Raw genomic sequence first — 24,747 nt, 5'->3', positions numbered from 1 at the left:
GAAATCAAATATACCAATCACAACTCAAAAACCGATGGTACCATGAAAAGGAAAACATGCTTTCTAACGCAGAGTGTTCACGTTTCTGTGTGCAAACTGCTAGCCGCAGATGTTGGTCAGGTAAACTGTGGAATATCCACACTTCCACTGAATGCTATGACCCTTTTATGTTGCACACACAGGAACTGAGTATTTTTTTCCTTTATTTCTATCAGAATTTTATTCTCGATTCAGCCTTTAGTAGACCGTTTTATGGTCGATGTTATTTTGTACAGAAGATGTACCACCGTGACAGCATAAAGGTCTTACACAAGGACGTTACCAAACATAACCCATGACCTATGATAGTGATGGTGAGTGTAATGACGGAAAAAGATTGAATATGCCTGCTTTTGGAGTGAGTACTTTTTCACTAATGGATCAAAAGTAGCATTTTTACATTTGCTGCAGCTTTGACGTTTGAGTTTAACTGTAATTTCAAGCCTGTGCCCGTTGAAGTTCCTTTTTACAATATCCGAATATTTCCTTAAATTTTAATCTAATAATTTGTTAGACAGTGAATAACAGGTGAAAGGGTTCTTCATTAAGGACGTTGTTAATTTCACTAACAAACAAACAAATTTCGAAAACGTTGGAAGATTTAAGAAAATGAACATTTAAATTATAAAAACGAATATATAAGCCACATCTGCTGTGTTCATTTAGTAGGGTTGGTGGTAAAGCAGTATTGCTTTCTACCCAAACTTTTTTAAAGGGCTAACTTTTGTCGCTTTCTGATTTTAACTGTAGAACTAGAACTGTACAAAAACGTTTTTTTTCACCTGTAGATGGTTTTCAGCATAAAACACTGTATTAGAATATATATATATATATATTTTATACTGATTATCCGATTCACGCATAGATCCACGAGATGCGATCAACAGCATGTTTAGATCCCTCTCTCCAATAATGGAGAGGCACTCCTTTGACATTTGTGAGAGAATTTCATAGTTACGAATTGCCCCGAACGATGAACGACTTGAGAGACTCGGGCAGCGGCAGAGCTTCTATGTGATCCATCCTAACGTATTGGCGGATGACGAATCGGCACATGTATTGCAACGGTAGCACCTCAGAAAATCGTGATACAGGTTTGGTCAGTCGGACGGGATATGAGGGTGATCCAGGAGAGCGTGACCTAAATCGGTTGATTCATTCTGATCAAACTTTCAAAAAACATTTATAATTTGTATGTTACTAATTACCTAGAGTAGCAAAATATGCCAGAACGAGACGTATCCATCAAATGTTCAATAAGCTGACCGACGCTGCTATGCTGTTCGGCCTCGGGGTAAGCGTAAAAGCTGAAGTATCCGTTAGTGTGTTCGATTCGTGTGTGTAAGGTTCGACCATAGGATCGAAAACTAAGACTCAACAGGTGACAATCGTCACTTGAATCGCGCACCAGAAAAGCTCCGTCGGGCTGATCTACCAACTTCCGTTCGGCTTCTCCTCTGGTCATCCGTCCCCAATACCATCCATACTTAACCAACTTGAAAAGTTCCCACGCTAAATTACTGTTACTGGAGGCAGCTGTGGTTAGTGCCGCCACGCTGCTAGGACTATGTGATGACATTTCGGTTTCTGCAGTACTAATGGGATGTAACAATTCTGAACCATTTACAGGAGGTGGCCTCACTTCCTGTAGATATAGATACACACATGTTATATCATTATATATACATAGATATATAAGGCAATTATTAATTAGGGATTTTATTTTAATGGGAGAAGGACCTTACTTGTACAGCTACTGGTAAACTGTTGTCATTGTGGTCATCTTGGTTTTCAGCAAGTGGATCTAGTTCACTATGAATATCACAACAATTCCCCCTTGTACTTCTCACTGAGTTGGGCATGGAACACAAGCGACAAGTCTGTTGAACAGTAGGTAGAGTTTTACTCTTTGGTAGTGAATCCCGATCACATGATTCTTCTGCTATTGAGGATATGGAAAGGGAGAAACTGTGGCGTTTATTCATATTTCTGATGCGAGAATGTTCACTCCTGGCAATCTTGAACTTGCGTTTCAATGTGTCCAGTATACTTGATTTGGTCTTAGGTTCTGCATAGCCAGACTCACCTGGACTTTTCTTTAGGCGTAGAAGATCACTGAAGCTCAACCTGCCTTTGTTAGAGAGGGGTTTCTCCTGATTGTAATCACTACTGCTCTGAGAAACTGAATCTGTCATTTGAAGCTTGGACTCGGAGCTCCATCGATTGGTCCCTAATTGGGTTGATGTATTCGAGTTCGATTCACGAGCGATCGCGCCTCGATCCCTCCGAAGAAAATCTAAACCACTCCAATTGAGTTTTTTCATTGTGATTAATTAGAAGAATAGGCTATTATGATCCATTGGGAGTCTTCCACACTTGCGAGTTCTGCTCATTTGCGTTTGATTACGTTATCACGTTATCAATAAACCAACACCACTCACCATGACGGACGAAAAAAGCCTTGTTGGAAGTGACATCTTGTAGAAAGTATCCAAAGATATCTGGAATTTTCAGAATTTGTGAAAATTGCTTGAATTAATGAAATTATTGAGAAATCATACAGGCTCAGTTACATCTCTTAAAAAAGAAATCGAGCAAAATGAAATTTGCATTCTGCTTAAAATGCTAATTAAATATTTTACTGCGCAACGGCGAAACTGGCAGAAGGGGCCTCTGTCTACTCTTAACCACTTCCGAGTTTATTTGTTTTAATTTATCATAAAATCGTTGATTCAGCGGTTAATTCACCCGTTCTGGTAGTTGTTTAAAGAAAAATGCTTCATATCATTTGGGATCTTATGACGATTGAGTTCGTTATAGTGACAAGTATTGCCCTAATATTTGGGACTTGGGTTGGATTTTATGCTGCCAAACCTAGAAGTCTTAAAGGAAAACATGTCATGGTAGAAACCTGTCTATTATCTTTTTGATGAGCAATGCAATTTTTTTTTCTCAACAGGTAACTGGAGGCTCAAGTGGCATTGGAAAATATTTAGCAATAGAATGTGTCAAGAATGGGGCTCATGTGTCCTTAGTTGCAAGAAACCCAGCCCTTCTTGAAGAAGCCAGAGCTGAAATCTTAAAGTTTGCTTCTGCTGCTGAACAAAAAGTGTCATGTTTTTCCAGTAAATTGAACATATTAATTAAATATTTGTTGAAATTAATGGTCTTACTACCTAGCTGATGTGAGTGGGTCATATGAACAAGTCGAACGCACAGTACTACAGGCTGAAGAGGAACTAGGACCCCTATTTCTATTAGCTAATTGTGCAGGCTATGCTAAAGCAGCACGCTTTGAAGATACTTCTGTAGATGAAATGAAGGTAACCATCAATACTATTTCCACCTTTGATAAACTTCATTAAACCTGCAAACTTGCTCTCTAGAGATTAATGGCTGTCAACTACCTTGGAGCAGCCCAATTTTCACATGCTGTCATTAGTGGCATGAAAGGGAGAAGAGAAGGGGGCATTGTATTTGTGTCATCACAAGGTGGTTTGTGCGGCATTTATGGATTTGCTGCTTACGCGGCATCAAAATTTGCATTACGGGGTTTGGCGGAAGCGCTTGCCATGGAGGTGATTGCTCTAAGTAGTGAGAGCTTTTTTCATAGCTTGAATAACAACCAAAACCTTTGCCTATCTAAAAGTAGTTGAAGCCTTACAATCTAACAATAACTGTGAGTTTCCCACCGGATACGGATACGCCTGGCTTTGCTGAAGAAAATAAAGACAAACCGGAAGAGACTCGCCTTATTTCTGAGTCGGCTGGGCTATTCTCGCCTGAAACGGTCGCAAAAGCTTTACTGGATCACACTTTAGTAAGCTGTGTGAACGTTAACGTACTTGTAATTCTTAAACGGAATCCTTTATGTACCATATAGAAAGGAAAATTTGTCAGCACGGTTGGGTTGGAGGGATTTCTGCAGTCAACAGTTTGCGCTGGAATGTCACCTGTTACTTCATTCGTTGATTTACTCATACAGGTAGGCATACACAAAAATTTAAAAGATATAAAAGATATATTGATTCATTAATTAATTGATTTGAAAAAATGGAAAAGATACTTAATTTTACTGGCACTTCGTTTAGGTGTTTTCAATGGGACTTGTTCGTCTAGTTTCTGTCTTTTATCTGTTTAAATTTGACCGAATTGTTGTCAAATGCATGGAGAACAGAGATAAGAAAAAGCGTTCTCTGTGATAATAAAGGAAGGAAACTATTTTCTCGTCTTCGATCGCAGGAAGCTACACGTGTTATAATTGTTCGGTTTAAGGATCTTTGTTTAAACCGCAATAACTTTCTAATATCTATTTGTATGCAGCGGGAAAAGGTTAGCTTTCAGCACACATTCCCAATTCTTCGTTTGAATCACATTTCAAAAACCGTAATTTACATAGTCATTATTGTGTTATTCTTCAAGCAAGAAATTAATGCACATATCTTCATTCCGTTCGGCGTCTACCTTAACGTGTATAAATTCTTCATAACATTTTACATTTTTGTACTTGATTTGTTGCATTCGTCTTGAGAACAAATGAACGTATAGGGAAAGTAATAGAAGTGTTCGCCGCCGATGTGATTGTAGTAAAATAAAGTTTGGTAATGCCCCTAATTTTTGTTAAATCCAGCTTTTCCTGTATCACAATCATTTCCGTACGTAATAAGTAGCAGCAATCCATTCGATTTTCTCGGACTGAGCTTGCTAAACATCCTTCTGTCCCTTGCCGATAAGATACGAACAAAGGGGGCAAGTATATTCAGGTACAGCTTCTAAACTTGCCTGTATTACATCCAAACGTTACTCTCGGATCAGAACATTTATTTTAAGATTTACCGTCAAGCAGTAATAGCAGAATGTATGGTGACATTCAGCTTTTTGAGGAATAATGGGCACTTCATTGCACATAGCACACAGTGAATTCTTTCCCACTGCTATGTTGGTCTGAGTGTCTTCTCTTAGCATGACCACTCTCGAGAACCAGCTTTTGACTCGATGGACATTAACTAAGGGCAATATAAACATCAACGTTTCCTAAGACAATACACGGTTAATAGAACTTATGTATATTGGTATTGTATAAAATAGTAGCTACTCACAGCAAATGAATGCCACAGTAATTCCCTAGTTAAAGTAGAAAGGTCTGTAGACCTTGGCTGGTTTGGATCAATCAGGTTTGTTCTAAGGTTTAAAACCCTGTGTAAAACTGTAGGGTACAGCCCTTGCTTCAGGAACACTAAGCTGTTAAGTAGGTTGAATATTTTTGAAGACAAATGCAACCAACTTAGGAACTGGGCAGCCTGTGTTCGACATTGTTGTATTCAACTATTTAAATTTAAAATAACAGTAAACATCTATTTACTTACTGATTGCATCATTCCCTCATTTAAAATGTGTGATGATAATGTACTCCATCTTTGGGAAATCCATTTCATTCCAACTATGGCAAAGCTATAAGCATAAAATTTCTTTTGTATGAGTGGACTAGCTGTTCTGTCACTAAACTCAATGCCCAATAGCTTATGGCTCACAAGGCTCGAAGTTGTATAGAGGGGGACCTACATAAAAATGCACAAAGATTGAGAGATTCACAAGGAAGGAAGTAACATCATTCTACCACATAAACAGCAAGGTTCAGCAATGCTGAAATCTCTGGTTCAATTTTCTTTAGGATGTTTATCTAACAGACGGAAGAAAAAAAACTTGATATTCCATGTTGTAGGAACCATTAATATGAATGTCTTTTATACTGGTAAATGTGTGAAAGACTGGTTTAGCTGAGTTTGGAAAAGTTGGTAACATTCTGAGTCTAATTCGACGGCGTCTATCTGGTTATAAAAATGAGATTATCTCAAACTTGGTTACACACAGACTTGTTAAGAAATAAGTTTAGCTACCTGACTTTGTCTTGACACTGCCATGGTGATATATTTATGTTGGATACACAATTGTATGTCTATAGAGAGTATTTGTTGTTGGTAATGTAACAGTATCTCTATTTCCGTTGGATATCGCGTACGACGGCCTCAGTACATAAAAGACATGTGATTACAGCTAGATAATGGTGTTCACATGCTGTGCTATGTGTTGATGTTGCAGTTGGAGAGAAAGGAGCGCCAATGGGATGTGTCGACTGCTAGGATTTTTCCTCATGCTGTTTACTTGTGCTTTTTTACACGTACCGTACACGCTTGTAGTATAATCGTATTCCAGAATCATAAAAAGACTAGATATATCCCGTGATTTTTGGCATATAATAAAAGAAGAATTTTGACATGATAGGAATGTCGTCCCGAACGGTGCTCACACGTGCAGGTAGATCTGTTCTTAGGTTTTGCAGAACAAAAACTACTAAGAGAGTTTTAAACAAAAACAATGAGGAATCATTACCAGGTAAAATAATAATTTAAAGAAAACGATTCGTTCGAAGAATGTGACTTTGCTCATCATTAGTATTTTGATGTACAGTTTATCAGTACGCATCTGCCAAAAGTGACAAGAGAAACAGAGTTTTCACTTGGGGTTTAGCTGAACATGGTGCCTTAGGTGAGAGGCAGTTTCTGAAACCAATTATCAAAGCTCGGAGGCCAGTGGAGTACATGCACAGACCCTATAGACTAGGATTTGCTGAAGAAAATGATGTAAGTCCCTAACAGCCAACTTTCTGCAATCTTGCAAAAAATTCTTTTGTTGACTGCCCTGTTCAGGTTACAGATATTGCTGCTGGCTATGGCTTTACAGTTTTTATCGCAAAAGGCAAGAAGACTTTGTCACAAGTTTTTGGAACTGGCCTCAATACAGATTCTCAAATTGGTCAGCAATCCAGATGAATCCTCATTCGTGTATACAAGTTACACTCAACTCTAATTATCGTTTCAGGCTATCACGCGGTAAGGAAAGACCACCCTTTAGAACTGATTGCAGAACCCGTACCAATTCACCTGCCCAACATAAAATCATCCATCACTGGAATTGCATGCGGAAGGGCCCATACACTTGTTCTGACGGAGAATGCCGGTGTTCTAACCCTAGGAAATAATGCTTACGGGCAATGCGGTCGGCATATAATAGAAGACGAAGATTATCAGAGACAGTCAACAGTACATCAGATTTTGATGAATGACAAAATTTCGCAGGTCTATTGCGGACAAGATCACTCGTAAATCTTCTTTTCATCTTCTTTTCCACTTTATGCGTCCAACCTATAAAAGATACACAAGAAAAATGTATTTTTTTTCTTCTTTTTTTTTTGCAGAATGTTTGTAACAGATCGGGGTTCAGTGTGGTCATGCGGCTGGAGTGCAGACGGTCAAACCGGCGTAGGTCATTACAACAATACGGATCGAATTACCAAGTGCGTGGGAGACGTTGTTGGAGAAAACATAATTAAGCTGGCATGTAGTGCCGACTGCGTACTAGCACTTAATGGTAAATTATTCTTTTGACGACATTTTTCATGCCTCACCTGGTAATGGTATTTTACTTTTACCTTTATTTGTTTTGTTAGATAAAGGTCAGGTTTTTGGATGGGGAAATTCTGAGTATGGCCAGTTACGGCTAGCCACATCCGAAATGCAGTTGCATACCCCGCGTCATTTACGACTCCCCCAGATATTTGGGAAAATTGTAGATGTTGCGGCTTCTGGCACTGCATGTCTAATACTAAACGGTATGAAATGGCGAACCCATTACTTTTTTCTGTTTGGGAGCCATAACATATTTCCCGTTAATAGATGCTGGTGAAGTATTTGTTTGGGGCTATGGTATCCTTGGGAAGGGCCCTGTGGTGGATCGGAGTCAGGAACCGACCGCCATTCCATTAACGCTTTTTGGTTGCAATGAATTCAATCAAGATGGCAAAGTAGTATCCATATATGGAGGACTAAGTCAATTTGCTGCCGTCACAAATAACGGTGATCTTTACATCTGGGGACGGAATAGGTTCGGATCCCTCGGTCTTGGTCATCTAGATAATCAATTTTTCCCAATTAAGGTAATTCCTTTTTCGTCGGCTGATTGTGTATGATCCAATAATCAAACTTCTTGTTTCAACTGGGACTATTTTTCTAGGTAAATATTCCAGGATATCTAAAGAAATTTTGTTTCGGCGTCGATCATTGCGTAGCTCTATGTAAATCTTACATCTGAATTAATAATAAGAATTGTAAATAAATTTTGCATTGTTAGTGCTCATCTCACTATAATAGACATCTCAATTAAATTAAATCACAAACTATGAAGTGTATGCCCCACTCTGATGAGTCTCAACATAATAAGCGTCCTGTGAGGTAAGGATAACGCTAGGTTTGAGCTTATTTACAAACTAGTCTCCGCGCCCGCAGAACGCCCCGCAAAATAGCACTATTTTACACTGTAGCAGACAGCAGCGTAAAATTTCTCCCGCCTCCCTGCTCAGTTATCAAGCGGCGTGGTTGGTTGTGATGTGGGGATTAGTGGAACATTTTTATTCAAAGACCGAGCAATAGTAGAACGAATGGTTTTCCATTTCTGAATTGTCTGGGTTACTGTAAAAACAATAAGGCTACTGACTTTCCACCGGGCGAAAAACAAATATTGTAGTGATAAAGGTTGAGACAAGACACAGAAAACATAATAAGCAGATAAACTGTGCTTGAAGTTTAAAACAGATCAACAGTTGGGAAAAAACCAGGCACAGCATAAAAAACTACAAATTAATTGTATCAAATATCACAATGTGCCAGAAGAATACATTGCAACTACTTCGAAATATTTGGCTGCAGCGGGTGAAGAGTGGACAAGGCTTTGATCAAAAGATCTATCAAAAGGTTAAAAAATGTTGCTAAATTTTTCTGGTAACCATTGTTTAAATTGAATTATGAATTAAATTGTGTAGGTTAAAATTGTAGCTGGAAGTGAAGGAACATGTGAAGCTGAATTTCAAGTGGAAGCAGAACATACCAATCAAGCTGGTCTACTTCATGGTGGATTTTCAGCTTGTCTTGTTGATTCAGTTTCAACTATGGCCCTACTGACTGATTCAAGACAAGTTCCTGGTGTTTCTGTAAATCTCAACATAACGTAAGTAATCTGGCAAAGCCCTACTTATCATTTTCAATCGGATGTTCTATGTTGCAAATTTTTTGTTGTGGAACTTCCTTTTTTCAACTGTGCAACACATGCTTTCGCCCAAGCATAACCATTACCGTCGACCGCTACCCGTAACTGCGTTCTCCTCGAAGTTAGCCAATGGTCTATATGTTTACATTTGCGCTTTTATTTTTTTTTAAGCTTCGTTCGGACGTCGTTGTTCAATTATCCTCTAAAAACTCCAGCGCATGCGTGAACTGTGGTACTCGTATTTGCGGACTGTGTTATTTTTCCTTCAGAAATGCGGTGAAAAATATTTTGTGATATACGATTGATATCACCAGGTATTTGAAAGCAGCCAAAATCGGTGATCACATCCTAGTGAAGGCGGCCACCGATAAAGTGGGAAAGAATTTGGCCTTTTTAAATGTGCAGATTATCAACAAACAAACCGGCGCTATTCTTGCTCAAGGTTCGTGTCTTTGGGTTCTCCTGTCAACTACCACCAATTTTCTTCACACTCTTTTCTTCTTGTCTTTCAGGAAGTCATACCAAGTACATCGTTTGAACAATGCGTATATTCATCAGCAACAGTTATTACGTAGACATTGCTGGGCCTCGTGTATCGATTCGCGGATTGCTGCCCAATTGTATGTGTTGCAAACATTGAAAAAGAAACAAGAATAATAGACGTGCGTCACATACAGTCGATAATTTACTTCTTTAGGCGGGCTTACGGAGTATACAAATTTAGACATAACTTGGAAGGTATTAAATAATCAGTTAAACACACGCTGCTTATTAAATTCCATTCAAACTTGACTGGAGCCATTTTCGCGTGTTTCCCCTATGTATATATGTTCGCCTGAAGTCCTGTGTTGAAGCGTGATGTACTGCGTAACAAAGTGAGATGCGGGATAGGGGTTCATCAATAGTGGGTCACAGAGTAGGCTGTCACTATTGTTGGCAGATCCGCCCCCACTGCCCAGGGAAAGATCCAAGTTGGCTAACTTGCTGGCCAAACTGCTGGAACCCAACTTGTTATTACCGCCGGAATTCGATTTACGTACTTGACAGCCATGGACGGTGACGGCAGCGGGTAATTGTAATTCTAAAGAATTGCTCCCCTCTATCTGGATTGATGATAACGGGATGCCTACACATGGCTGAATCAACCGGGTGTTATTGGTCAGTAATTCGACCACTTCGGCCGCCTGAGGTCTTAGGGATGGTGTCCGATGCCAACACGATTTTAATAGAGTTTCCCTTGTTTTAAAAAGCACGAAGCAACGTGAATTGGTTGTAGAAATCCTTATGTTTTACAGAACGATTTGATCAAATCTTACAATTGAGGTTTAACTCCATCTGGGATGTCGATGGTCAATCCATTTTTAATGTGTCCCAGTACTTGGTTGTTGCTCATTCCTTGGAATGGGAAGCTACCAAATGTGATTATCTCGTAGAGTAGGACACCGTAAGACCAAATGTCAGTCATTGGCGTGAACAGACCGTCTACTAAGCTTTCTGGCGCCATCCACCTCACGGGTAACATGCCTGTCATACATCCATTAAAAAAGAAAATAAAGGTTTGAATGTCAAGAACAGTAGCGCAAACAGTGGGCAATGTAAAGAAGTTGGCACGTCACGTAATGTTATTTTGACCAAAGCTAGTTCAGTAAGCGACTCGACCATTTCCAATCTTATGTTGAAAAGACGTGCCTCTTTCTTTCTGACACAGATATCCGCCGCAGCAAAGCTAAAAAGTCGTATGTACAGTGGCGCAAACTTATTTGTTGATTGAGAGATCACGAATCCTCAGCAAAGAGCTAAGACCACCGACTCTTGCTGAGGATACGTAGCCTTTCCGAGTAGCAAACAAAACGAAATACGGACCTTTGCGATGGAAGCGGTAGTAATCGTTTTCGTACCTGACCAATAGCGAGTATAGGAGATTAATAAAAACAAGTTTTTATTTGTCCAATGAAATATGGTTATAACTTACATGGGACGTGCCATCCCGAAATCAGCAAGCTTTGCAACGCGATTCGAGTTCACTAGACAGTTTCGACATGCGACGTCCCTGCAGTAAAACAACGGTATTAATAATAAGACCACTGAGTTATATAGGATGCGACGATAGACACCAACCGATGGACGTATTTGAGTTCGGCCAAATAGCTCAAAGCTTTAGCTACGTCTAGGGCGATGGCCGTCAACCGGCGGCCGGAGATTTCGTCCGAATCTTCGCGGCTTTTTTCGTACACCAAATGACGTCGAGCCAGCAAATAAGTTTTTAAATCGCCTGCGTTATCGCGTAAAAAATCGACCCAACTTTTTAATTAGATATAAAGTAGAAAAACAAAGCGTACCGTAGAGAATGAATTCCATGACTGTGTAAACGGGTTCGTTACGCGTACAAACACCCAATAAGCGGACGATATTTTTGTGATTGAAGCGCTTCATCATTTCGGCTTCACTGAGAAAGTCCAATTTCTCTTCGACAGTTGAACCCACTTTGAGTGTTTTGACGGCCACAGCAACCTGTTTTTGAATTGAATTTCGTTTTTTTTTCTTTATCAATCGAGACGCAAAACGAACGAAAATTTTTTGATTTTACGCTTACCCATCCTTTGTCATCGAAGAAGGCTTCGCCACCGTAGACAGTCCCGAAAGCGCCTTCGCCCAACTTGCGGTTGATGACGATCCTTTCACGCGGTATTTCCCATTCGTCGAGTGTTAGAAGTGTGCCGGAAGACAGAAGTCCGAGCGCACGCATTCTTTCTTCCGTCTGTTCCACTTTGCGTTCGTAGCGGCGCTTGAAAACGAAGAAGAAACAGACAAGGCAGCCGGCGAACACCCCGAAACCCAAAATGTTGGCGACGACAATGGCGGCTTCGCATTCGACATTTAACAAATGTGCCAATCCTTCCAAAACGCAAACATTGGTTCCAGGTTCTGGGTCGTCGACCGGCTGCTTTCCGTCCCATGTCAGCCACTTGATGAGCGATTTATTGAAGTTTCTAAATTTTTCAAGCCAATTATTTTGTGTGGAATCGAGAAATTGTTCGCGCGGAATGAGGTACTCACGAATGCCCCGTTGCAAATTTTGAGGATTTTGAACGCACGACGGGCAGGAATCTGCCCAGAAGCTCACTTGACTTGTTGATCCATTGAAAGACTTGGATATCAGAATGGCGAGACAGCCCGCCAGTAAATCTCAGTCTTCCGGAAACGCCAACGAAATCCGTCTCGTTGATGATTCTTCTCAGGCTCCTTCCATTCAAATAAATCCGATGAATTTTGTTTTTTAAATAATAGAGCAAAGCAAGTCGATAAATGATTGTTATACGAAGTCCCGACTAATTCCTAATCATGTAAGCTAATAAAATAAGGTGCGGCCATTGGGATCATCTATGATGACACGTGCCATCGTAGGGCAAAAAAAAAAGATCGATGCTATTCGGGTCGCCGTATTTATCTTAGTCCAGCATCGGGATCAAAAGCGTAGCATCACTCGTGAAAGTCAATTCGAAGAAAGCCCAACAGGGGCTCAAGGGCTCTTTGTTCTCAACGATCGTGACACGCCTTAACGAAAAAAGTAACCCAACGAAGGGCCAGGGAATTACTTTTTCCTGTACAATATATGGAAAGCATAAAGGATTTAATGAAAGCGGTGAGACAGAATACGTCGTGGGAATATAAGAAACCACAAGAAACATGCCTTTGCCTACGTTTAAGTATACAATGTAACTGCATTAAGTTGTTGTAAAATTGTTGTTGTTTTTTTTCCCTTGGGCGACGTTTTTTTTAATTTGTTTAAAACGCTTTCACTTTACCAGTCGAAAGAAATCGAATAGAGCTGTAAAAACAGCGGGGGGGGATGGATCTCGTAAATCACCGGCTCCGACGGGTATTGTGTTCTGTCTCGTACTAAGAAACAGCCATTCCCCAAACTCTTTGTGTGTTGGCTTTCTCGATTCTTCAACTGTCACAGGAATTTGTGGTTATGCCCAGACAAATGGGTCAAACATTTGTGGATGGATGAAAACTTCGCAAAATATGGGAGTGGGGGTAGGAGTGTTTGATAACATGTCACATGGACGTGAAAAAGGTCTACGATTGCAAGAGCAAAGGCACATAGCATTATCATAACTTACGCACGTGCTCGTGTACTGACTCGGTAGTGTGATCGGTATGGAAGTCGGCTGCCAGGGATTCGTTGCCCGTCAATAGTTTGTCCAAAGCCAAAGCGTAGGTCCACACGGAATCGTAAATGTAGCTGGCGTATTCCGAAGTTGAAGTGTTGAATCGGGCGCACTGAAATTCGTAGCGACGTCGCCAGTCACTGACATTGGTCCCTTCTTGCATGATGCTCTCGTTGGGAGCGTAGCTCGAATACGTCATGTAAAAGTGGCCATCAATCGCCTGACAACGCAAATCGCCAGTTACATTTCTATCAACATCAATGGAAAAGCATGCAATCATTTCAAGAACACGTGTACCCGAATGATTTGCTCGGTAGAACACGGAATAGCTTCCAAACTTCGATTTGATTGATTGATACGTCGGTCGACATCGTACCAAAGAGGCTTGAAACTCTTTAAAAAAAAACGTCATACTTTGGTGTGAGATGATACAATTTCGCACTGTACCTGAAAGAGTTCAGAATTGAAATTTGGTAAAAACCAGATGTAGCCCTCCCTGGCCGTCATGTTGAGTCTGTAGGCCTGACACATGACTTCGCAAGCCCGTTCTTCATCGAATTCGCCGACGATGATCTTGACTCTTTTTGCTTTGAGATCCTTTAAATACTGCACGAAAGAAATCAAAGCGTTTTCGTTTTTCTTTGTCCTCTTTTTTGTATGTGTGCAATAATCGATTAATTACCTCGAGAGAAGAGCTGCTCGTTATTTTACGGGTAGTAACAAACGTGATTTTGTTACTTTCTGCGTAATCTTGCACAGTTGTCACGTAATCAGAGTATTTTTTGCCGTCGCTCATCAAAGCGCCCACACGTTTCCAGCCAAGTTGTTGGAGCAGAGTTAAAAAGACGTATCTGTCAGGCCGTTAGAATGAAAAATGGAAACAGATTTTAGCTGACGACCTGTTTCTTCTTATCAATTTTTCCACGCCATTGGATTCAGTGGCGTCAAAACGCCTTTATTAATCAAACTAATTAAGAAAAAAAAAATCAAACACACTTGAATTGGCCCGTCTCGCCGATCGTGCGGAAGAAATAAGGAAACTTATCCCGATCGGAGAAACTCGATCCTTGAGCGCTGTAACTAATGGCGATAGTTTTAAAACGTTTTGAAACTCCCGCCACGGATTCCACTGTTTCGGAACATGCCGGACCTGAAATCCCGTTCGTAAAATTTGTAATACTATTCTCCCAACGGAATATTTGAACATTGCGAAGGATTTTTTGACGATACCCAGAATGCCAACCATGTGGTTAAAATGTTTGAAGCGCAGATAATCAATGAAACTCTTCATGACCATGTCGGCTGAGCACTGGCCATCGGCGACGAGCAATTTCAGATCGTAGTCCCTCAGGATGGTTTCGTTTCGATTGATGGCGTCAACGGCCATTTGGGCAGCTAGATGGGACCGTGAGGACTCATTAGTTGCAACGGACCAAGCGAAACGGTTTTCTCATAATGATAACAGTTTTTTGTATATCGATGTAGCTGTACCTGGCACCATTCCGGGTCCGCTCTTATACGACGGTCCGCTGATAGGGAAGATCCCACCGATGTACAGCTCCATTTTAACGTTTAAATCGGAAGGTTTCCATTGCGACCAAACTTGCGGGTTCTCTTTCATCCAGTCGCACGCAATTTTGTCCACCTGCGATTCTTCTTCCTGTCTTTTATTGTATAATCGCAACATTGCCGTGTACTCTTCCTGGGTGAAGAAGACTCGCTGAAGAGCCTTTTGTTTAAAAAGAAAAAGGGATGGAACAAGACGAGATCAATAGAGCGCGTTAACATTCTCTGATGTTCTATAGAAAATTACAGTCGACAATTAAACATCGGGAGGGTAGCCAACAGTATTCGGACAATACTCGCTGACAAGTGCACTTATGTCTCTTAATTGTACAGCTGGATTTACGGTTGGAGAAAAAGAGGTTGTTACATAAAACTAGTGGTACTAGATCGTTTTTATTATCTGCCGTTCTTGCACAGACCAGGCAAGAGTTTAATAGTTTAGGCTCAGTTCCAGATTTCTAAGGAAAGAGGGAGGGATTGTTGCATCGTTAAAAAGGCAATCTCATTTTTGTTCCAGTTTCGTTCGAGCTGGTAGCCAATTTAAAGTCTGGCATCGTGAATGCTGTCATTGTTCGATAACTTCCACAAGAGTTCCGCGTTTAATGATACTAACAAAAGAAAAATCTATCTTGATTAATTTTCGATTGCTTTTTGTTATTTAATGTCAGTCTTTTTTAATGGGAGGGGGATGGTCGTAAATTAAGGTTGTTTTCCATTTATCATTTGAATTTTGTGTCACCAGAAGGGATCCAAGAGATATGCTCCAACACCCTCTGTATAACGACTTTGTCGTGACATTGGCACAAGCGCACTTAATCCGGGAATCACGTAGTAACATCCTTCTATAAATGTCCCCCTTTTTGTGTACATGTTTTCTTTTGTTTCAAGATTTACGATTACCGGTGTGACCTTTTTAATTGGGTAATCTTACTCATTAAACTTAATCAACTGAGAATGTTATCGATCCGTTGATCAGCAGCGAGAGGGTCCCCTGTAATATGTGTGTGTGTCGGTGTTCAAATTTTTAAAAGCCGATGTAAATTTTTCTATTTGCCGATCCCAAGCGAATAAACCCATTTACATTCGTGCACTATTAACGTTCCGATTCGTTGATTCCAAATTTGATCGTATTGAATTTAACAAAAAGAACGACTTAAGAAAACCCAATCAACTCTTTCATGAAAGTTATGGCCTTCGCAGATGATGTGCTAAACCGACCGTGTCGATAGCGACAAAACGGAATAATGATTTCATTGAATTTATTTTTTCGAAAAAAAAGGGCGAATGTGACTGTTTTCACAGAAAAGAGCAATTCAAAAGGATCCTGTACGTGTATAGTCTATAGGCTGAACACTAAAGGATATGGGCTGAGAAGTTGCTGACGTGGGATGCGTCGCTAGCGCGGAATGTTTACCGCTGTTGGATTATTCAACAGAGCAGCGGCCGAGGTTGGGACTGAAACGGTTCTAAAGGCTCTACGAATAAAACGTTCTCTAACGAAATGGTTCACAAAGTTTTACAATCTTCCGCACATGGGGTCCCCTCCCAATATCAAGAATCGCTGCGATTTTTCAGAATAGGCCGGTTGATACTGTTTTTCTTATGGGTGCCTCTAGGCTGCCCGCTTTCTTTATCCTGTCGTGGTGAGAGGCTCTATCGTCCTTGTTGTTGTACCTTTGTTATCTTTATTTCTTTTTGAGATATAATCCCATTCTGAAGTAGCCGCACAGCATATAGAGAGGTGCAGCTGTTGGACCTTGCTTGACAGTATACTTTCACTATGCTGCTGGCAGCAAAAGAAATGGTCAAAAATACAGCGCCAACTTGATTATCTTGTCTAAAAAGTATGGACCACACAGCTGTGTCAATATTAACAAGCATTAATTCTTTTGTTTTTTGAAGGGGAAAACAAAGCGCCGGTCTATTGTGGAAACGTATGAAAAAAATTATTCTCGCGCCTCACTCTATTTCCGCTCTAAATATGTGATAATAATTTAACACAATAAAAAAGTAAAGGGATTTATTGTGTGGGTAGATGGGAAAACTGTTGGCAGAAAAGTTGTTTCTATTGACAAATGGCCCGTTCCATTTTAGGACGTAAAAGTTAAAAGAATTTCAGTTTCGCTTCTCCGTAATTCAATTTCGAAATTCAGTGTTGTTTCTGGATTGGTGGCGTAATTCACTTTTTGCTCTCTCAATTGATTAAAAGTGCACTTTAACGTCAAGTGCTTTATTGATTTACTCCGGGAAGTAACGAGCAATGATGCGAGCCTGAATATGAACTAAACTGAATAGGGCGATAATACATAGTGCAAGGTTGCAAAGTGTATCGGATTTCCTCGTTCACCTTGGCACGCGCATGTAAATTTCAGTTATTCGTCAATCGCAAATTATTATCATCTGATGCCTCTGATCAGCATTCGTTGACGGACTACGTAAGAATTCGATACGAAATTTGGTTTTGCTTACCTCGAAGACGAGCTTGGCGCCCTTCTTAAGATAGGACCAGGCGACCTTTTCGAAGCGCTGGAACTCGTAAGCACATTTCATGTCTAATCAATAAAATAGAATCATAATTTAGCCAGAAAGGTTGAAAACCTACGCTTGCATCCATTAGTAATGCTACTATTCAATTTACCGCTATCGGGCGTTGACAAAGTTTCACATTGTGGGAAAGACAAGCTGAGGAAATCATCGCTCTCGGTAATGGTGCTCGGACGCCATGCGAAAAACATGATGGAACGTCCGGACTTGCGTCGCTTGGCGTCACTGACGAAATCACGAACAATTCGATCGGCATTGGGGCCGAGCCACACGACTTTCACCAGTAGTTTAAGTGAGGGAATTTGTTTGATCAAAAAACCCATGTAATCTATTCAAAGGATTTACGCTACTAATTTTGTGCCATTAACGTGGTTCAGATTCGTACCTGGATATTCAGCTAAAAGGACGGCACACGGTGGAATATTTCCATAAATGTCTGGGCGGCAATAATCAGGATAGAAAACGCCATTGTCGCAATAATTGGCATCGCAATAGTACCTTCCAATTCGATCATAGTTCAAGTATTATTTTTGGAAATCTCTTTTTCTTTTTAATTAAAAAAATAATAATGAAAGAACCTTCCGGTGGAGGGATCCTTTGTGAATTCGGCCAATTGACTCATCTCTTGGATGTCGACGTCAAAATGCGATGCGATCTTCGGGTCTTGAAGACTTCGCCAGTGATCGGCAATCGGAATACGATGGCTCGTCCACTCGGGCATGAACCATCCGAACCTAAACAAACATATCAAAAGTGTTCCAACATTGCATTGGTAAACATGTCGGAGAAGAGTTGATCGCATGACGTCAAACATTGGAATTTTTTTTTTTCGAATAAGGGACCGAATCATCTTTTTTTCTCGATAGTTTAGGTAACAGCGCACGCAGCCGGTCCAGTCTATTTCTGTTACCCTGCTCTGACAAATTGATTGCGTGTTCTTAATTTAAAAAATTTTTAAACATTGAAAGAAGAGGTTGAAAACAACGAACCCTACCCTTTAATGACCCAGCTTATCGTTGTAATAGACGCGTGTATCTTGGCTACAACTAGGGAAGTAGTAAATTATTAGCTTACCTTCCACCAGGTCCCAATAAGCCGCACTCTTCCAAGTTACCGGAAGCCGACCATTGCTCCATGTTGTATCCGAGTGGGACCCAAACTTCCAAGTTGATCATGGTTTCCGGCACGAAGGATTCCGACTGCAACTCGGCCGAATCACAACTACACCGAATCATTATTATATGTTTTAATTTTTTCCATTCCGAAAGGATAATAAAACGTTAGGGTTTAGCTAAATCGACTTCCTTAGCAACTACGACCTTATGTTTTCGTTCTTTTTCCACTTTAATGTGCTTAAAAGCCCCCCCCCCCTTTTAAACACAAAACTGGTGGAATAAGAGCATCAGCTGGATGTGGTATCCCATTCCGCAATGTTACGCTTCAACGACGCCGAGCTGTGGCAACCTAATTGACATCTGAACTCCTAACCGATCGTCAATCAATCAGTTTCAACATTCTCGCTTCCATCAGCGTCTTCGATCAGTGTAAAGCATGTGCCATCGCATTTTCCCATTAGATGCGCCATACATGAGTGAGTCGCTACCATTAGAGACACGTGTGACTTGTAGAAGAGCTCGTCGCAATGATCCATTGAATGGACCCCCTTTTTTTTTTGTAAAAGGACACGTTAATGATTCATACGTAGAAACCTTTTAATACGATTAGGACGCTATCCCACCCGTTGACTTCTTGTTGCATTACATTTATTTACTGCTATGAAAGATGTGAACAAGGAAAAAGCATTTGATTGGTTGGGCCTATTTCCTGATTATCAAGCGTCTCTCCGCCGATGGTTACCATAGAACCCATCCTATCTATAACCGAAAACATAAACCTATACTTTTGGGATCGGTACTAACCAGCTTTTCAATGGTGGTTGCCTGACTGAGAAATGTCAAGGTGAATGCTCATTTATCTAGTTCTTCTTATTGCCATTAAGCTTGAGCTTAACAACGATGTTCTTTTTTTTTCCCTTGCTGAGAAAACCTAGTTTTTATATACAGGCGTGGGTGTAGGGTATCGTTCACAGTTGTTTATGTTTAACTGTTCTTTATCTATTACGATCTCGTAGCTTTTTGGTGGATGCACGCCATGGAATTTTTATCTTCTTCTTTATTAGCTAGCACGGAATGGTTTAGTAGTTGACGAAGCACGTTGAAAGAGCATCCATTAATGTAAATGTCAATTAAGGAAATCGTTAGCTACTGGTGTGTTATGGCTTCGGCCTTTTTATCGAATGTGATGTAAAAACTTCCCTTTCAATGTATGAGAATTCGTCAATGTTTCGACTCCGTTCGCAAAAGTAAAAATAACTGTACGTTCTGCTTATCATGCAAAAACAATGTAAAATTGAATTAATTAAAGATGGAACAAACTTTATAGGATTGGAGCATCCTGTCATACGTGTCAGCACAGCCGACACATTGAAAGCGTCTCGCCGCTTGGTTATGGTGACGCTGCGGTAGCCGAGCACTTCCCGGATGAATATGGCAAATACGGCAGTCGATAGTTGGTGAGTGACTCTATCTGATGCTTCCAGTCTCAGTTCCACTGCTTTATTGTCGTGCAAAAATGAACGCGCTGGTTTTTGCACCGTGTTGAGCCCTACCGCCGCTACATGTTTTCATGTATAACACAGAGAGGTCATTAAGAACAAGTATATCAATCATAAATCTTTCTTTTTAACGATGGCTGACATTTACGCGATCCTCTTCCCTTTTTTTTTCCCTCGTGCTTTATTATTGTTTTGTTTTGCCAGCGGAGGACGCGCAATTTTTTGGCAGAGGCCATCCGCAATAAATCAATTGGGCTAATATATCCTTTCCAACGTTTGCCCAGCTCAAGAGAATAATTTATATTTTTTGCAAGCTCTGATGAAATATGGCTTAACTTTAAATACTGGGTTAAAAAAGATAGTTTTGTATTTTATTGGGTTAAGAAATAGACAACTTTTGATTCAATCAGTTACGGGACTGCAGGAAACAAAGTGAACGCAAATATGAGAAACAAAGTTAAATCGACCGTGTACAAAAGTTGGCTAGACACCAATTATATTTGTGTCCATATTGTTTCTAGGTGGAGCTTACCTAGTTGTTCGTCAGTGAGGCATTTGCCGGTCGATGGGGTCCAAACCGATCCTACTACTTGGATCGACATTGTCGAGGTCACGGTGGCCACAATCATCACCATATGAAGTATTTCGGGCAGCATAGTGTTGCCTGGGTACCAACTGGACGCGAAAACAGTCGGTAGTTGCGAAACCTTCTATTTCGTAATAAAAATAACGATGTGTCAATGAATCACGAGCCGATAAACATCTCGAACAAATAATGCATTTAAAAAAAAAATGAATTCCTTCACAAGAATATCCGCTGACTATTCTTCTTGTACAGGCACTTAAAAAAAAGACGAGCGTGAATCAAAACATTACTGCGCTCGGTTCAGTTTCTGCTTCGGCTGATAACGGAGAAACGAGATGCTGAAATTTCACGTAATTCTCGTATTTTATTGGATGTGATAGTCCAACATAATATTTATAGTTTGTTTCTTCGCTTTTAGTCCGATGGCTTTATGTTTGCGATTCACTTGACTCAATTTTAATCATTAAAATCGTATAAAACACATTCACGGTGAGTGTGATACGACGTTGTATTGAATTGGCCTTATGTACACTTAGATCTGATTTGGCAATACATTAGTGCCCACTGATATTTAAAAGGTTTTGCTTGATACAACAAAATCTTCGAAGAACTAAGTGTTTATTTGGCATAGCACTGCTGCTTCTCTCCCGCCCGTAAATAAATACGTGAGTATATAGGAAACTCACGTTGCGAGAGCGAAAAAAGTTCCGGACACATGGGGATCCGCCTTTCTCTTTCCTACCGGATACCGCACCATATCGATCTAAGCAACTGATGCGTTCGTTTCTTGGAATCTAATGCATTTCGCTATGGCGGATATTTGAACAGTGGTGGGTTGTTTATTATTTTCATTGTTCTCGGATTATTGGCTAAAGGTGACGTCATACAACGTTAGCATTCATCTTGACCCCTTCAATATGCACCGGTGTGTGTCCCTCAGCATCTGGTGCAGTTCAATGCACGCTCGGCTTCGTGATCATTGGGCCACAAACGATGTCAGCGGCACGAGCGCTTTTATTCGTCAGGTGCTCGATGTGTTACATAATTTGTACTCGAATGAACTTGCCTCACTCTTTATGATAGATGTTGGTATCCTTCTTTATGCGGCAGAACCACACTACTGTAAAACGAAACCACAAACTGCAAAAAAAAAAACGTATCTATGGAAAATGCTTTGCGAACGTCGCCTTAATGCTGCAGCACCAGGTGTCCATATTGCGAAAATATTTTATTTCGTAAAGTCTGTATCTTTTACCGAAACGACAGTTTTTTTAAAGCCTCGTGAAACTTTTTACATTTGCCTGCATTATGTCTGTAAATGTCAATAATTTGTTAACAAGCTGTCGTCGACATTCTTTTTTCCCAGCATTTTTTTTTTGGCCCTTTTCGCGAACAGGTGTTTCGCATTTATGCTACACTTTGCCATTGGCTTATCTCGTTCCCAACTGTCTGGCATTCTTACAATCATCGATTGATCCGTTCCCCTTTTATTGGAATTTTTTTGGAAAAATGTGGCCGTCTGATGCTAATTATGAGCTCATTATTTTCGTCGTTCTCGGATCACTACAAAAATTTACCATGTCTACGTCAGAATTACATACGTACAACTGTGATGTTACTATTTAAAAGAAAAATTGTAACCTTGGGCATTTTTACTTGTAATGTATTACTCGTCCTGTTTGCATAATTAAGCCGTCTGATAAAGTCTGTGTGGTATTAGCTACGTGCATCATTGACAGAAGTTCTCATTACTTTCACGACCTAAATGAACGTACTTCATTCGGTAACGTCTAGACTACAAACGTGTAATATGACACAGCTATTCTCTTCTGTACGAAGAATCAAATGTGGACGTACAAAGAGAATAACACCACGAGCCATAACGATCCGTCCAGTATTTGGACCTATAAAGGCTACGAGAAGAGCTTGCGATCGTAGTGTATCAAAGCGAAACTGGGTGGGAATCGTTGCACGACGATCGAAAGCTAGTGTGACTTCCGCCAACTTCATGATCCGTTAACTCTGGTGTGCTTTGCCAGATCGGTATATTGCCTCCAAGGAAGCCGAGGGGAAATGTGGAAACGACTAAGATGAGAAGGCCTCGTTCCATCTAGCCACGCCCAGTGGAATCCATCCACGTCCGGAATGGGGAAAAAATCCAAAACATAAACATACGGTTTAAAAAAATATACAAAAATGCAGTGAAGCAAACAGTGACGACTGAAGGCTTTTGCGCGATTATATAGCACATTGATGGTACTGTTGCTGAGCAACCTCACACACCGTTAAGGTCCCGCCGTTTCGGCATTGCAAAGTCCATATCTCACAATAAACTGGCCCATTCGTTCCGCTTAGCGACTGTGCATAAATATCAAAAATGACTTTGAGAAAAAAAGAATTAATAGCCATTTTACTGTTTTGAAGATGTTCTAGAAAATATGGAAGAGCATTCTCTACGAGCTGAGAAAAAGTAGTGCATTTTTCCTATGTTGTTATTCAACGTCATCACATAGATGGACGATGACGCACAGCTTATGTCAGCAGACGTCGCGCGCTAACTTAGTCAAGTGGTTAAATAGCTTTTTTTTTCGGTTTACCCATTCCTGTTTGAGGGAAATTTTTTTTTCTATGCGTTTATTTTTTATTTCGTGGAATGTTGGAAAGGACCGCAAAACCGTTCGCCGAACGAGCCAACTAGTTGAAATTTGTGGTTATCAATCAACTTGTTATTTGGAAAATTGATACCATCAGTAACCGAGTTACGAAATTGATAAAAGTATGTCATTTTCTCATCACTTTTTGTATTCACGCAGCTGACGTGAATACCTCCCATTTAAGGCAAGGTCGCCATTCAAGACGGTGAGACTCGAGCGCACGTCAGCAACAAGACTAAGTTATTGTAGGAAACGATTCACCTATATACACCAATTATTCAAGTAAAATCCTTTTCCCATTTTAATAAATGAAGAAAAGGAAAATAGGTAATTATGGGCGTTTTATTTTGGGGGAACAGCTGGTTGCATTGCATCTTGCGCGTTCGTTTTTATCGAAAGATGCAGAGTAGACTGCAGTTGGCACGTACTCAAACTGTTTTTGCATGGTTACTATGGTTCTTTCTGATAACGACACACAAAGGACTGATAAAGAAACAAAACATATTTTGATTTAAGGGTTTACTAAATTGCGCCGCAAGTTTGAAATTCACGTTCAATTTCTGCCAATGTTTCACGCAAACAGGATGAGAAACAAGTTTTCATTTCATTCTGTAACCATTCTGAACAGGTTTTGGAAGAAAACAAAAGCGAACTAAATATAAACTTTGTGTGTCCTCCTAACTTGTATAGTACCACGTATTTCTCATGTGAGGTCCGACCAATGTTCCAGCGAAATGTAGTCTACGTCGTACTACAATTGAACTTAATAATTCCATTCTTTCCCTTCAATTTATAAGGTAATTCACGACCTTCTCTTCGTCTAATTGTTATTCTCACTATCTAACTGAATTTGTTGACACGTACGTTTGGCTACAATGGATATCCATTGTGACCTACCACACATTTTTCAGACGTAAGACGGATGATATACTAAAAAGAAAGTTGTGATATTAGCCTCTGACGTACCGATTGTTTATTGTGTAGGCAAATCGAATGTGACGGAAAGTGCGTTGATTGAATTCGGGGAACGTGTAATGGAATCAACAGGGCGCTGACATCGTTTCTCTTGAGATCACGATGGCACAGCTGAGTACTTTCATGTGAATCTTTTCGTGGCCAGTAAAAAAAAAAATAAGCCAAAGGCGTTGTCCCGATTACGCGTGGATCACGAAAAAAGAGCAATAAAAAAAGGTACAATGAAGAAATGTACAGTAAATTTACACGCCGACGAGATCATTTGATTTGAATCGCTTACTGATGCACCAAAGCAAACAGATGCAGTCAATCGTTCGACGGGAGAAACCTTGTAGTTCATGATATTGGCTCGGCTTAGCATCTTCGTATCGGCTAGGATCCGTACTGTTTGGTGTCGAATAGGTTTCTTTAACAGACAAGATGGTCATCTTGTCTGTTTGACTCACCCCACAAAGTCGTATAAGACAGACACAACAACGCCCCGTGTAGTTTTTT

General features: G+C 40.3%; 6 protein-coding genes across 9 annotated transcripts in view; 3 read left to right on the top strand and 3 right to left on the bottom strand.

Annotated features, from left to right (window-relative positions):
• Nucleotides 1-831: 831 nt before the first annotated feature.
• LOC130692493 (suppressor of cytokine signaling 5-like) lies at nucleotides 832-2,514 on the bottom strand. Its single transcript, XM_057515607.1, has 3 exons — nucleotides 1,785-2,514; nucleotides 1,248-1,684; nucleotides 832-1,180 (listed from the first exon to the last, which is right to left on the bottom strand). The coding sequence occupies exons 1-3, from the start codon at nucleotides 2,361-2,363 to the stop codon at nucleotides 994-996; spliced, it is 1,203 nt and encodes a 400-aa protein (XP_057371590.1). The 5' UTR covers nucleotides 2,364-2,514; the 3' UTR covers nucleotides 832-993.
• A 227-nt stretch (nucleotides 2,515-2,741) lies between these two features.
• On the top strand, nucleotides 2,742-4,492 carry LOC130691930 (3-ketodihydrosphingosine reductase-like). Its single transcript, XM_057514970.2, has 7 exons — nucleotides 2,742-2,942; nucleotides 2,999-3,164; nucleotides 3,220-3,362; nucleotides 3,426-3,617; nucleotides 3,692-3,859; nucleotides 3,923-4,024; nucleotides 4,131-4,492. Exons 1-7 carry the CDS (start codon nucleotides 2,814-2,816, stop codon nucleotides 4,239-4,241), a joined length of 1,011 nt encoding a protein of 336 aa, XP_057370953.1. The 5' UTR covers nucleotides 2,742-2,813; the 3' UTR covers nucleotides 4,242-4,492.
• Nucleotides 4,492-6,144, bottom strand: LOC130691931 (peroxisome biogenesis factor 2-like). Of its 3 annotated transcripts, XM_057514972.2 has the most exons (8): nucleotides 6,092-6,144; nucleotides 5,937-5,995; nucleotides 5,790-5,867; nucleotides 5,657-5,719; nucleotides 5,406-5,597; nucleotides 5,139-5,339; nucleotides 4,876-5,073; nucleotides 4,492-4,821 (listed from the first exon to the last, which is right to left on the bottom strand). In XM_057514972.2, exons 2-8 carry the CDS (start codon nucleotides 5,958-5,960, stop codon nucleotides 4,744-4,746), a joined length of 834 nt encoding a protein of 277 aa, XP_057370955.1. In that variant the 5' UTR covers nucleotides 5,961-5,995; nucleotides 6,092-6,144; the 3' UTR covers nucleotides 4,492-4,743. The 3 variants fall into 3 exon arrangements, with proteins under 3 accessions (XP_057370955.1, XP_057370954.1, XP_057370956.1); XM_057514971.2 differs by lacking the exon at nucleotides 6,092-6,144 and having other exon boundaries at nucleotides 5,937-6,080; XM_057514973.2 differs by lacking the exon at nucleotides 6,092-6,144 and having other exon boundaries at nucleotides 5,139-5,330; nucleotides 5,937-6,080.
• Nucleotides 6,145-6,212: 68 nt separating this feature from the next.
• LOC130691925 (RCC1-like G exchanging factor-like protein) lies at nucleotides 6,213-8,249 on the top strand. Its single transcript, XM_057514965.2, has 8 exons — nucleotides 6,213-6,432; nucleotides 6,508-6,680; nucleotides 6,747-6,852; nucleotides 6,919-7,198; nucleotides 7,295-7,467; nucleotides 7,547-7,708; nucleotides 7,773-8,032; nucleotides 8,110-8,249. Exons 1-8 carry the CDS (start codon nucleotides 6,315-6,317, stop codon nucleotides 8,185-8,187), a joined length of 1,350 nt encoding a protein of 449 aa, XP_057370948.1. The 5' UTR covers nucleotides 6,213-6,314; the 3' UTR covers nucleotides 8,188-8,249.
• Nucleotides 8,250-8,468: 219 nt separating this feature from the next.
• LOC130691946 (acyl-coenzyme A thioesterase 13-like) lies at nucleotides 8,469-9,812 on the top strand. The gene is made up of 4 exons (XM_057514990.2): nucleotides 8,469-8,846; nucleotides 8,915-9,099; nucleotides 9,453-9,580; nucleotides 9,651-9,812. Exons 1-4 carry the CDS (start codon nucleotides 8,754-8,756, stop codon nucleotides 9,674-9,676), a joined length of 432 nt encoding a protein of 143 aa, XP_057370973.1. The 5' UTR covers nucleotides 8,469-8,753; the 3' UTR covers nucleotides 9,677-9,812.
• LOC130691917 (receptor-type guanylate cyclase gcy-5-like) overlaps nucleotides 9,669-24,747 on the bottom strand; it is a 41,918-nt gene continuing 26,839 nt past the window's right edge. Inside the window, exons 2-23 of one of the 2 annotated variants that reach the window (XM_057514953.2) lie at nucleotides 20,570-20,701; nucleotides 19,859-20,096; nucleotides 18,498-18,644; nucleotides 18,002-18,157; nucleotides 17,809-17,921; nucleotides 17,518-17,751; nucleotides 17,349-17,431; nucleotides 14,805-15,042; nucleotides 14,544-14,708; nucleotides 14,310-14,463; nucleotides 13,996-14,164; nucleotides 13,761-13,919; nucleotides 13,611-13,706; nucleotides 13,286-13,533; nucleotides 12,196-12,381; nucleotides 11,732-12,128; nucleotides 11,478-11,649; nucleotides 11,257-11,410; nucleotides 11,111-11,188; nucleotides 11,002-11,036; nucleotides 10,455-10,662; nucleotides 9,669-10,374 (exon numbers count right to left, since the gene is read on the bottom strand). In XM_057514953.2, coding sequence (XP_057370936.1) covers nucleotides 9,921-10,374; nucleotides 10,455-10,662; nucleotides 11,002-11,036; nucleotides 11,111-11,188; nucleotides 11,257-11,410; nucleotides 11,478-11,649; nucleotides 11,732-12,128; nucleotides 12,196-12,381; nucleotides 13,286-13,533; nucleotides 13,611-13,706; nucleotides 13,761-13,919; nucleotides 13,996-14,164; nucleotides 14,310-14,463; nucleotides 14,544-14,708; nucleotides 14,805-15,042; nucleotides 17,349-17,431; nucleotides 17,518-17,751; nucleotides 17,809-17,921; nucleotides 18,002-18,157; nucleotides 18,498-18,644; nucleotides 19,859-20,096; nucleotides 20,570-20,693 — 4,008 coding nt within the window. In that variant the 5' untranslated portion in view covers nucleotides 20,694-20,701 and the 3' untranslated portion in view covers nucleotides 9,669-9,920. Of the gene's footprint in view, nucleotides 10,375-10,454; nucleotides 10,663-11,001; nucleotides 11,037-11,110; nucleotides 11,189-11,256; nucleotides 11,411-11,477; nucleotides 11,650-11,731; nucleotides 12,129-12,195; nucleotides 12,382-13,285; nucleotides 13,534-13,610; nucleotides 13,707-13,760; nucleotides 13,920-13,995; nucleotides 14,165-14,309; nucleotides 14,464-14,543; nucleotides 14,709-14,804; nucleotides 15,043-17,348; nucleotides 17,432-17,517; nucleotides 17,752-17,808; nucleotides 17,922-18,001; nucleotides 18,158-18,497; nucleotides 18,645-19,858; nucleotides 20,097-20,569; nucleotides 20,748-24,747 lie in introns of both variants that reach the window. The other variant, XM_059496039.1, reaches the window with a different exon arrangement.

The sequence above is a fragment of the Daphnia carinata genome, chromosome 1 (genome assembly GCF_022539665.2).
Source record: "Daphnia carinata strain CSIRO-1 chromosome 1, CSIRO_AGI_Dcar_HiC_V3, whole genome shotgun sequence".
NCBI classification, from domain to species: domain Eukaryota; kingdom Metazoa; phylum Arthropoda; class Branchiopoda; order Diplostraca; family Daphniidae; genus Daphnia; species Daphnia carinata.
The sequence above is the reverse complement of the archived record's forward strand: the minus strand, read 5'-3'. Positions and strand labels throughout refer to the sequence as shown.

What these genes read in the sequence shown, in the direction of transcription:
- LOC130691925 (XM_057514965.2), top strand. Translation starts at nt 6,315, where the DNA reads ATGATAGGAATGTCGTCCCGAACGGTGCTCACACGTGCAGGTAGATCT. An exon ending in CAATACAGATTCTCAAATTG is followed by an intron (nt 6,853 to 6,918) that starts GTCAGCAATCCA and finishes TTATCGTTTCAG; the next exon opens with GCTATCACGCGGTAAGGAAA. An exon ending in ATCAATTTTTCCCAATTAAG is followed by an intron (nt 8,033 to 8,109) that starts GTAATTCCTTTT and finishes CTATTTTTCTAG; the next exon opens with GTAAATATTCCAGGATATCT.
- LOC130691946 (XM_057514990.2), top strand. Translation starts at nt 8,754, where the DNA reads ATGTGCCAGAAGAATACATTGCAACTACTTCGAAATATTTGGCTGCAG. An exon ending in ATCAAAAGATCTATCAAAAG is followed by an intron (nt 8,847 to 8,914) that starts GTTAAAAAATGT and finishes TAAATTGTGTAG; the next exon opens with GTTAAAATTGTAGCTGGAAG. An exon ending in TCTGTAAATCTCAACATAAC is followed by an intron (nt 9,100 to 9,452) that starts GTAAGTAATCTG and finishes TGATATCACCAG; the next exon opens with GTATTTGAAAGCAGCCAAAA.
- LOC130691930 (XM_057514970.2), top strand. Translation starts at nt 2,814, where the DNA reads ATGCTTCATATCATTTGGGATCTTATGACGATTGAGTTCGTTATAGTG. An exon ending in AAAAGTGTCATGTTTTTCCA is followed by an intron (nt 3,165 to 3,219) that starts GTAAATTGAACA and finishes CTTACTACCTAG; the next exon opens with CTGATGTGAGTGGGTCATAT. An exon ending in CTTTACTGGATCACACTTTA is followed by an intron (nt 3,860 to 3,922) that starts GTAAGCTGTGTG and finishes TGTACCATATAG; the next exon opens with AAAGGAAAATTTGTCAGCAC.
- LOC130691931 (XM_057514972.2), bottom strand. Translation starts at nt 5,960, where the DNA reads ATGGCAGTGTCAAGACAAAGTCAG. An exon ending in AGTCTTTCACACATTTACCA is followed by an intron (nt 5,720 to 5,789) that starts GTATAAAAGACA and finishes TCCGTCTGTTAG; the next exon opens with ATAAACATCCTAAAGAAAAT. An exon ending in TGAACCTTGCTGTTTATGTG is followed by an intron (nt 5,598 to 5,656) that starts GTAGAATGATGT and finishes ATTTTTATGTAG; the next exon opens with GTCCCCCTCTATACAACTTC.
- LOC130692493 (XM_057515607.1), bottom strand. Translation starts at nt 2,363, where the DNA reads ATGAAAAAACTCAATTGGAGTGGTTTAGATTTTCTTCGGAGGGATCGA. An exon ending in GTTTACCAGTAGCTGTACAA is followed by an intron (nt 1,685 to 1,784) that starts GTAAGGTCCTTC and finishes CTATATCTACAG; the next exon opens with GAAGTGAGGCCACCTCCTGT. An exon ending in GGCATATTTTGCTACTCTAG is followed by an intron (nt 1,181 to 1,247) that starts GTAATTAGTAAC and finishes CAACCGATTTAG; the next exon opens with GTCACGCTCTCCTGGATCAC.